Genomic DNA, 10,828 nt, shown 5'->3' on the forward strand with positions numbered 1-10,828 from the left:
TTCTGGGCGCCGGTGGCTACTTACCTTTTTCATTACACAGGGTGTCTGGAAATGATCCGCAAAAAATCAAGGGTCAATCAAAAGTACATAAAAAATTAATGTTTCAATTTTTATAGCAGTTTTTCGAAATTTCAAAATAATATGTCTGTTTGCCGATAGTTTCCAGATTTAGCAAACTTCCTGTAAATGTTGCTCAGTAAGCAGCTAATACCAGAAAGGTCAAAATTAACATTCCTTTAAAGTTCAGATTCCTTTAAAGTTATTCGTAAAATATGGTAGCAAATAAAACATTATTTTCTTTGGAGCAACTTTTCGGCTAAATTTGAGTCAGCCTCAGGGCTCTAAACGGGGAACAGTGTGGTATCAATTATAATACAGTAAAAATATAGTTGTTAATATGAAATAGTTATTTTGTCAGAAACCAGTATAAAAGTAACATCAAATATATTGTTCAAAGAACAAAGGCAATGTGGTTTAACAGTAAATTTAAAAACACGATTAACAAACAAAACGTTAGAGCGATTTTTGGTCTCTTACAGAGGCACAATTGACTCTGACAAAAGTTGTAGTTTTTTTTTGCTTTTTGCTAACTAAGAATACGCAAAAACGAAATAACCTATTAAAGCACACAGAATGTTATTTTGTAAAACTTTGTAAATTTTGTATTAAAAAGGCATTTTAGAAAAATCTTGCAGTTTAATCTACGAAATTAAGATATTTATGTATATTATCAGATTCCATCATTAACAATATTGTGAAATCTCGAACTAGCGTTTCTTTGCGGATGTTCTCAAGCGCAAAAATCCGCTATTTTATGACGTATTGTTTTTCATTTATCCCATCTTAAATTACTATGATTTATAGGCTTAATGGGTATCGACAATGAGCTGAACGAAATTTCACTCAGCTACAATTAGACTATATTTCCATGTTAATTATACAGTAACGATAATTATGCTCCTGGTAGCTTTACAAATGCCAATAAATTACATAAATAAATGAATGGAAGTTGAATATGTTCAGTTAACGGGGAATCGAAGAAGCGATAATATTTTCTTTACTTGCATAATAAAATCGATGGTTTTTGCATCTAGGGAATGGTTTGCGTTGTTAAGTGATCTCCATATGTAGCAGACCTTGCATGAAAAAACTTAAATAAATTATGGCAAATGAGCGAGATAATAAACAATCGTTATAAATCTTGTCCTTTGGCATTTAATAGCTTAACTAGTGGAGTGAACGGTAGTTTTCTGTGTGTTACGCAACGTTTTTTCGCAGTTTCGTATTAATTAGTTTAGCAAAGATAAATCGGCATGATAAAGAGAATATTTTTATTTAAGAGTAACAAGTTAAACGAATGGAATTTATACTGGGAGAGAGTTTTCCAGTAGTGACTCGCTGAATTACATTTTTTATGTAATTGTATGTTGAGCCAATTTTCCTAGAATTCCATCGAAAATCAACAAATCTTGACTAGATTCTTGGCGTAACAAATTTCAATTAGTAAATCGTCCTGATTCCGAACCATTAGGCTTTGATTCACCTATGAAACCATTAGCCGCAGATTGCCCCATTTTCCCACCAAAAGTACTTTCTTTGCAATGCCGTAATTTCATACCAGATCACTTTCATCATCGAATCTGCAAGTTTGTTAGCGTACCGCAAAAACTTCGAAAATTTTTGTTAATCGATCGACATGATTGAAAGGTTTTGCCATTCCATGTCGGGTTTTGGTTCGTGTCTAGTGATTGTGCTCCTGAGTCAAGTTTTCGAAATTTAAAATTATATTCAGCATTGCACAAATCTTGTTTAGGACTGTTGAATCACACTAGAAGGTATTTGATACAAATTGTGATTTAATCAAGTCAAGTATAAGCATAATCAATCAATTCTTAAGATTGCAGTTATCACAAGTCTTGACACTAGGTTGTTAACTTTTTCTAGTCGAGCAATTCAATCAGGATGATTGTAAAATTTTAACTTCCTGCAATAGTAAACTAGTCACAGTGTAGGTTATTATAGAGCAATTACGATCAGGCCAACATCATTATTGTCTGTTGATATCTCTCGGATAAGATCTGATATTATCTCACTGTGTGACTTGCTCAATTCCGCAGGTGCAGAGATCCAATAAACTACGAAACTATGCCGATGCAATTAGTGGTAGACAGGTAAAATGGTAAACGGATTTTACTACAGGGAGCTGGAATTTGTTGAATTCGGTTTTTCTGCACCTCAGAAAGCTCGACTAAGGTGCATTAATTATGTTCATTTTATATTTCTGAAAATGCCCGGTATTTCTTTTTTGTTACTGGTTTCTGTATAATTTTTCTTGTTAATGCAAATTATTCGAAATGGGCGTAGTTCCTCTGTATGAGTTACTCTGGGTAGTACAGGAAAACAATTAAAAACTAAAATATAGGGTGCTCCAGTTTCCACAGCCAAAACTTCAAGTAACGGTAAAGAATGGAAAACAATATGAGCTGACTGATTATAAACTGCGGGTTTCTATATTTAATGGAAATTTTGCAGACAATAACTGGCACCGATGTAGCACATTTTGGAATAAAAACTATTCTTTTTGTTTTCTCAATGGCATCTGTACTAACACGTTTATTATACGCTATTGCTTTTTCATCCAACAAATCATTTTTGGATTCTTCATTCAGTTCGACAGAAAAAGTTTATTTTCAATTTATCTGTACCTACAACTCAGTATTTTCAAGCAAAACATAAAAAATAGATGAATGATAGACAATCATTTAATGAAACTCTATCGTAATAAAATCACAAATCCAGTTCACAGATTCAGATTCATAAAACTAGATCATCTCGGGTTAAAACTGGAAGAGAATAAACTTTTTTTTGGTTTCAAGTATCAAATTCCATATCTTCTGCTGGTGAATTTCTTTGAATATTCTTTCTTTCTGATTATCTATTTATCGTATTCTGCTATGGACTTATTACTTCGTTTCTTAACATATGCCATACTCTGATCTATGGCTAGAGCTAAGATATATAGCTAAGCGAGCGGTTTATTTCCTTCTATATCCTTAATTTTTAAACTCTTAACTTTTCTCAGTCTTTTCCTTTTTCTTAAAAAAACTATTTTCTTCAAAATTCGGAAAAGCTAACTTTATTATTGCATTAGTATTTTTATTATTGCCGTGACATTTAATTAAATTATTAAACAAAAACTGAAGATAATTTGCGATATTTTAATTTATTTATAAATTGAAAAGTATATACCAGCAGTGTATATTATTTAGAAATGTTCCCAGACAGTCATAATAATAATCATCTAGCCAACTCCATAATTGTCCAGTCGTTAAGTAGTTAAATTATTATATGCAATAATACTCTTTTATAACATGTGCGATAACGCAATTGGCAAGTTTTTCCTTCCAGTCTTCGTCGTGTAATGTGCACAGATTGGCGTTGAGAAACGCATGGAATCTACTTTGCTCGCTTTTTCGTTAAGGCTAACTGGTTAATTACTTTTTAATATATTGTTTTAGTCTATTTTGTTTGGCTTCTTTCATAAATTGAGAACGTTTAATCGCCAGCTATTTATATCCAAGTATAATTCAGTAAAAGCAACAAAGAAATCCGACTGGGAGGATATCCTGTTACTTTATCGAAAGGAAAACCGAAATCCTTGAAGAAAATTAGCTTGGGTAGGTTGGTATACTGATTTGATGCAATTAAGGTACGCACGTTCATGTTTATTAGTTATACCGAGTTGCAATTAACCGCTAATAGACAGGTAGTATCTCAATAATTCTGGATAGATTATGCATGATGTCCGCAAATGGGTACGCAATAATTTAAATGGATAATCGATAACCAAAAATTAGAGTTTACGATTTGAGACAAGGAGATGACAATGAAATTAATTTTTCTAATTTCATAGACAACAAAAAGCCGAATTTCTACTACATGACCACCCCTGACTTGAGAGGTGGATCCGCCGCTCTTAATGTATGATATTCAAATTTCCCTTTCTGGGTCAAAATTACTCGAATTTCCTCACTTTTTTCACGCTCAATTCTCTATCCAATCAACACTTTTTTATGAAAACTACCAAATTTTCCATTTTGATTATTCACTTTCTAAAAAGGCCATTTAGTTCTCTCTGGAACGATGTAAAAATGAGCGTTCTTGCTCATTTTGCTTCCGAGATACGAGCAAAAAACGGCACGGAAAACGTGAAATTTTGGCATAATCTGGCACTTGAAAAAATAAATAAATGTCTGATATACAAATTTAGCTTTCTGGGTCAAAACTACTCGAATTTCCTCACTCATGTTGTTATGACTGAATCGAATTTTCAATTCTCTATCGAACGATGCCAAAACGAATTCTGGGGCTTGAAATACTTCGAAAAAAGCAGCGTCATGTTTGAGTCGATTTTGCATTTCAAAAAACAAGCACGCAAACCTAAAACTTCTTGAAATCAAGATTTTTATGAGAAAACTCCCAAGTTTTCCTTATCGGTGGTTCACTTTCTAAAAAGGTTATTTAGTTCTCTCTGGAATGATGTAAAAATAAACGTGTTCTTTTTATTGCAAAATCTTCTTTCGCATTTATAATTTTGGCCTGTATATGAGTTAAAGCCGGTTTTTATAACTTACGGGATGGTTTGAATACAGTGCAATAAAGAAACAAATAAAAGCCAGCATCCTACATTCACTTTTTGAGGTCGAAAGACGATCGTGTTCTTTATGTTCTAATAAGTATTCAACAAATCGCGTAATAATAGGCGTGATTATTTGTTAAGTTCTTTGCATTATAAATGGCGAAAAAACGGTGTAGGTCATTGGTAAAGTGCAAAATAATATTCCCAAGGAAAATAGATACAGTTAGATAAATGGGACACACCTATATGCAGTGAGCAGCCATTATAATCGTTTTTTTCTGTCTTTTTATTCTTACCTTCTGGTGTTTGGAATCAAGAATTTCTTCGCAGTAGAGACAAAAAACTGATTTGAGCCCTGCTGAATGTGTAGCTTTTTTATTAATTCTCGATGCATTTTCAAGTTTGCAGTTTTCTTCAAAATATGTAAGCAACTGTTGAAATTAGCATTTTTCCATCTCAATTTCAATGTTTCATTAATATTTATCGGGGGGCAATTTTGCATTACAAAATTGAATTCTACCCAGTAAACATAAATTATTTACACAATGCTGTAATTGAATTGCGACCACAAAACGTGAATAATCCGTTGACAGAGCCGACAATACGAGTGCGTCTCTTGGCAATATACAATTTCAATTTTTCTCATTAAAATGGCTGTTTTTAATGAAGATTATACTGAGAAGACGCCAGATATCAAATTAAGGCTTCAAAGAAATAAACAGCATGTGAAGAATAAATGACCCAGCTGCCAAGCCACCGCAGAACCGGACACAGTATCTTTGTATTAAGTTATTTTTTTGAGGCTTATGCGGATTATGTTACGGCCAGTTCTTTGAAAAGGTTTTTTCTGGTAAAAGCGTGTTTTAAGCTGCAGTAAGGTGAAAACAAACATACAAGCTGACTGTAGACCAGACACCTGGTGGTTCTGGTTAAAAATTATTGTAACAATATCGAAAACCCAAACTTATTGAATAAATTATAAGAATTTAGGACAAACCGAAATGACGTTATTTTTGCTATTTGTTTAGAAGCGGTTCTCAATTAATTCGGGTTCATTGATTTGATCAGATGGCCGGCCTACCCGAACCGTGTTATTATATCCAATAAAAGACAACATCATTAATTTCTCGTGATTGATGCAATAGCCGAAATTCGCATGGAATAGCACAGATATGCGGTCAAGAATCACACAATTTTTTTCGAACCGTGTCAATTGTGGCATCGAACAACTGTTGTTGTACCATCTTGAACGACTAGGCAACGTCAATGGCACAGCGTGAACAAATAATTAATTGTCGGCTTTGCTTAACTGTCCTTTGATTCATTAATTACAGCCGTAAAATTGCAGACTTAACAGATTGGAGAATTTAGGAAAAGATCCCATTGCGTCCGCAGGAAGTTGTTATGCTTCAAATGAGTTTGAAGAGACTGCTGGATAATGCAAAACTTATTCTAATTGTTTTTTAACCGAAATAAATGACTTGATCGGCGGACTGCAAATTTACTAAAACGCCATGGTATTTTAGAAAAACATTGCCAATTCCATTAATTATTTGCGAAACAGCCCACAATTTACCCAAGCCATTGAATAAATTTGTACAAGAAATGAATAGAGTTTTATTGCAAAAACGTGACAAGCCACACTTTGTTGATAACTGAATGAATAAGCCAAGGCGTTAAAACATGATCGTAATCCTAAATCTAAAACGTATTTTTTTGTCTTCATCTTGAATTGATGATACTTGAACTGTTTGGATTTCCAGATGATTTACCTCGGTAACTTTTGTTAAATGAAGTACTGAAGAAAAAAATGTAAGAAAAAACACACAGACACCACTTTGAATTACTTTAATTCCAAAGACGATATGAGCGATCTCATAACATCCGTCTCCCAATTCGTCATCTATCAGACTAACCCCGCCTAAAAGGGTTCCTACCATAGAGTAAGTAAAATAATTTTATATAATAAACTTATTTTACTTTCTCTATGGTTCCTACTCGGTATTCCCACACTTATCGCTATAACCTGACATATAAACAATCCGTGCCCTTATTTATGGGTTTCTCTGGAGTTTATGATTGCCCGAGTGTTTTGCTTATAGAGCACGAATCAATTATCGACAACACTTTTTTAGCATAAACCAATGAAGACCCGGACTTTTAAAAAGCGAACACTTCAAAACATATGCTTAGAAAGTACCAAGTCAAAATATCGACCTTTAGATTGTATGTATAATATATAAAGTCGCAATTAGCCCACCCACATGAATATGTTCGAAACATTGTAACTTAATTCCATTAACAATGTTTCAGTCAAACTGTTTTTGCACTCTTGACATCAATATTCAGTTTCTCTACCTGTGTGAGAGGTGTGATTTGTTTGTTTGAAGGATGATTTTCTTTGAATTGTCCATTCGCAGGAATTTCATATTGGCAATACCTGTTTTGTATTTTAAGTATCACTTTTTTGATTAAACCAATCTATTTTTAGATGATTTTAGCAAGTTGATTGTGGTAATCGCAAGATTGAAGCACACGTAAATTTCGCTCATCATAACGTTTCTGATAGGATCTCGTAAGCAGTCGAAACGGGAGGCAAATTGTAAAGAAATCGTTCATATTTCTCGAACGAATTGCAAACCAATTTTTCGCTACGAGTTTCCTTGAAACATTGAAAATGTTTTTCAAGTTACTGGTAATTTTTCTAGCAACCAAACAGTGTGTTTTGCAGATTAACAATTATTCTTTTTTATTTTTTCAGAATAACCGAAGCTCGACCATGGATGACTCCAGAAGGTTTTCCTGTGGAAGTCTGGTGGCGCGACGAACGTCCACAGTGGCAACGACCAAGCAAAATGATCTCCCAGTCGAAAATGTCTATAGTCAGAATAAAATTGCAACATTACAGTGGCAACTACGAGAAGTAATTTTTTTTTCTTTTTTCGGGTCGATTTCTTTAGATCTTTCGGTCTGTCCCAAGTTTTTTGGCAGTTTTTTGTGTTGCTTCTTTTCGCGCATTTGCCAAATCCATATTTTGTTTTTCCTTGATTCTTTCGTAGATAGACATATTTTGTATAGTATACTTTCAACGTGCTAAAAATCATAATTTGCATCAAGACTGAATATGCGCACCAAAAAAAATTAAACAGAACAAAAATATACAATCTTAAAACAATGCGCATCAAGCGTTGATTCCGATTGTGTAGTTAAAATAGTTAACAAAGCAAAGAGTATTAATTGTTAAGCACCACTAGATGGAACATTTCAGCAAAAAGTGTGTATTTCCATTTTCAGGTGGAAAAGAGCCGTGAACTGTACAAAGCCGTAATGAAGCAAGTAGTGACTTTCCTCGAAAAGGCGCACGTCAGCTTAGAGCATTTGGGTACCCGACTGAATAGGAAAAATTCGGTACCCAGATCGAAAAGCGAGCACTACATAGTTTCAGAGCACCACAATACTACACAAAGCCAAAAAGCTTTAGTGGAAGAACACATCGCGTCATGGTCAGTGATTGTTTTCTTGTTTGAAATCCAAGCTGTATAATTTTGCATTGTTTCAACAGGGCACAAAATAAGAAACAAGAGCACCATCCCGATGAAATCCCTCCGGAAAAACTTTCACAGGAAGCATTCCGCTTGATGAGAACCGCCCAGTCTCTATTGAGGACTCAAGAGCCGAACTTTGCCGGCTCAGATCAGGCCGAGGATCCGTCCGATATCGAGTTTCTGGCGCAGCTGGCTAAGGAGTTTCCTAGAAGTGATGAAAAACCCGAACGATCAAACAGCTTTAGCCTGACTCCGAAACTGGTCCAACCGGAACATGATCTGAAAATTTCTACTGCGATTAACAGGAAATTGTCTTTGCAACTGAATGGGCGTCGGAAGAATTCTCCATCTGAGCTAAATCGAGACTATTTAGGAAATACCGAATGTCACTCTTTGCCTCCAGTAATCGACAGACTGGAGTGTACAATCGAAGCGAATCCGCTAAGAAATTCGGGCAATGAATTTCTGGAAACCAATAGGAAGGATAAATCTCCAAGTTCTCCTGCTACTGCCAGCATTAGTTCAATGGAGGATGAAAGTGGATTTTCATCGATGAATTCCTTTCAGGACATTGGAGTGCCATTAATTAATTCTACTGCAGTAGGAGAGGTATTTTTTTGTATATGTCCATAATATTACCTCCTTATAACACTGAAACATTTTTTAAAGGTTTCTGCAAGAAGCATCCTTCTGAAAAGTATGCTTCACAACCAAACTGACTACACATTAATCCATAACGAGTTCGAGCATTGCCGTTCCTGGCAAGAGTCCACTATGACCACCTCATTGCTGCATTCTGAGCAGAGACGACATCAGAAAGGCCCATTAAAAACTAGTGACAGAATGTCTCCGTGTCCTGAGAAAAAGCAGCATAGCTTGAGCGATGTGAAGCTCTGGCAGAAGCCAGCTACGGTCCAGCCTGATTCTGCAAGCTTCTCTGAGTCTGGCAAAGCTGTAGAAGACTTGAAGAGTGTTGCTTCTTCTGCGAGTTTTCAAGGCAATCACAAGCGATGGCACTCTTCGCCCGATAAGAAGACTGCGTCATCTTCTTTGAAGGTTTTGTGGGTGTGATGTTCGACGGTGAACATTAATGGCTGATAATCATCTTTATCACCAGATGCCATGAAACTCGGACATGGTGCCTATCTAATTTATTTTCTCAAAAAAAAAAGACTGTGTAAATTGGAAAGTGTAACTCGGCCCTTTTGTAAATGACTGTGTAGTAGTAGAAAACTTTGGTTTTAATCACACGTACTTCTAAATAGTTAAAGTTCAAGAACATAGTATCCAGAAGGTTGTTAATGCACGTCTCACTATACTTGTACATTTAATTTATTTTTTTTAATTTGAATTTTATGTTTTTTATATTGAAAGTCGATACTTTGGTAAAGGACGATTTGTAGATACGTGTAAGCCAGTCAAATTAGTGTAGGAAAAAGTAACAGACTAAATGTTTTCTGCTTGCGAACCGGCGTTTGTCCAATGGTTTTTTCATTTATTAATTTTTTTATTGTATTTTTTGGGGTACAGTTGAATCAGAACGTGTCAGCAAAGCAATTTTGATTTTAGCCAAAAAATGTTTCCGTGTGTCAAGACGCGAAACATTAACGAATATGGAAATTAATCATGATTTAATTTTTATTAAATTAGACAAGTGTAATCTATTGGGCAATAAATGACTGTTGTCACAATAAGCGATAGTTTGTTTTAATTTCTTCTCAAAATTAGTTGTCAAAGAACGAAATCAGCAGCCGTTTAGCATTTAAGTTGCGGCTAAATACAGAGTGTTGACAGTCAGTTCTCGTAAACCGTAAGATATGTTTAAATTAAGCTAAAGTTGCGCATTTTGGTTCTTAACAAATTAGTGTTTTAAAAGTTGCAAAGTTTGGTTTACTTTCGGAAATTTCGAGTAAAACCGAAATTGTCCAAATTATTTAAAAAAAAGCCGAACTTATCTAAAGGGATATTTTAAAGTAATTACCACAATATTAGAAAATCCTTTTACTGTCTATAAGATTATAACAGAGAGTATTTGATAATAATACCAGTTCTGGAATTAAATCTTTAGCTTTGACCTAGGCCTGGGTAACACTGCGTTGAGTTGTTGCTGCTGTCTGAGTTATCGAGTTATAACTCATCGGTTAATGAGTTTTAATTCATTTTTTAAAGCTTTACGAGACCCGAGACTGGAATTTTCACACCTAAAAAAAAGGTCATCAATATTTTTTCTGTCTAACGTCTTATTATTTTGATCAAACAACTAAAAAAAGTCAACTAGATTTTCCCAGCAAGAACGTCGACGAGTTTTCCTGTAAAATCGATCTCTTAATTTTTTTTCCATAAAATATTTAGTTTGCCAGTATTTTACAGTAAAACGATAGGAAAAACTCGGCTTTTTGTTTAGAGACAGTATTGTTTAGAAATGTTGACCTAAAAGTGAAGAAACCCCAGATTCCAAGAATTTTACAAATAAAGGATTATAAATTTTCGCTTTTTCTATTGTCAGTATTTTAACTGAAAAATAATGCGTTTTTTGCGTAGAAAAAATTGCTTAATAGAAACCTTGTTAAAACTAGAATGACCCGAAAATTTAAAGGAACTTTAACAATCTTCAGAGCGATGAGGGCGGCGAGTTTTCCAAATA

General features: G+C 34.4%; 2 protein-coding genes across 4 annotated transcripts in view; both read left to right on the forward strand.

The window, feature by feature from the left end:
• Nucleotides 1–7,213, forward strand: part of LOC109546456 (cap-specific mRNA (nucleoside-2'-O-)-methyltransferase 1) — a 39,307-nt gene extending 32,094 nt beyond the window's left edge. The window contains exon 14 of the mRNA XM_048669463.1: nt 7,131–7,213. The gene's annotated coding sequence lies outside the window, so the exon portion shown is untranslated. The remainder of the gene's footprint in view (nt 1–7,130) is intronic.
• The window catches only part of LOC109546457, a 29,918-nt gene extending 20,040 nt beyond the window's left edge, over nt 1–9,878 (forward strand). For 2 of the 3 annotated variants that reach the window (XM_019917421.2, XM_048669464.1), the window contains exons 2-5: nt 7,401–7,562; nt 7,934–8,142; nt 8,202–8,793; nt 8,854–9,878. In XM_019917421.2, the coding sequence (XP_019772980.2) occupies nt 7,401–7,562; nt 7,934–8,142; nt 8,202–8,793; nt 8,854–9,255 (1,365 nt within the window). In that variant the 3' untranslated portion in view covers nt 9,256–9,878. Of the gene's footprint in view, nt 1–7,248; nt 7,335–7,400; nt 7,563–7,933; nt 8,143–8,201; nt 8,794–8,853 lie in introns of those variants that run through there. The other variant, XM_019917422.2, reaches the window with a different exon arrangement.
• The last annotated feature ends 950 nt before the right edge of the window (nt 9,879–10,828 follow it).

This window comes from Dendroctonus ponderosae, unplaced genomic scaffold (genome assembly GCF_020466585.1).
Source record: "Dendroctonus ponderosae isolate FM_Combo_2020 unplaced genomic scaffold, Dpon_F_20191213v2 Dpon_F_20191213_8, whole genome shotgun sequence".
Classification (NCBI taxonomy): Eukaryota; Metazoa; Arthropoda; class Insecta; order Coleoptera; family Curculionidae; genus Dendroctonus; species Dendroctonus ponderosae.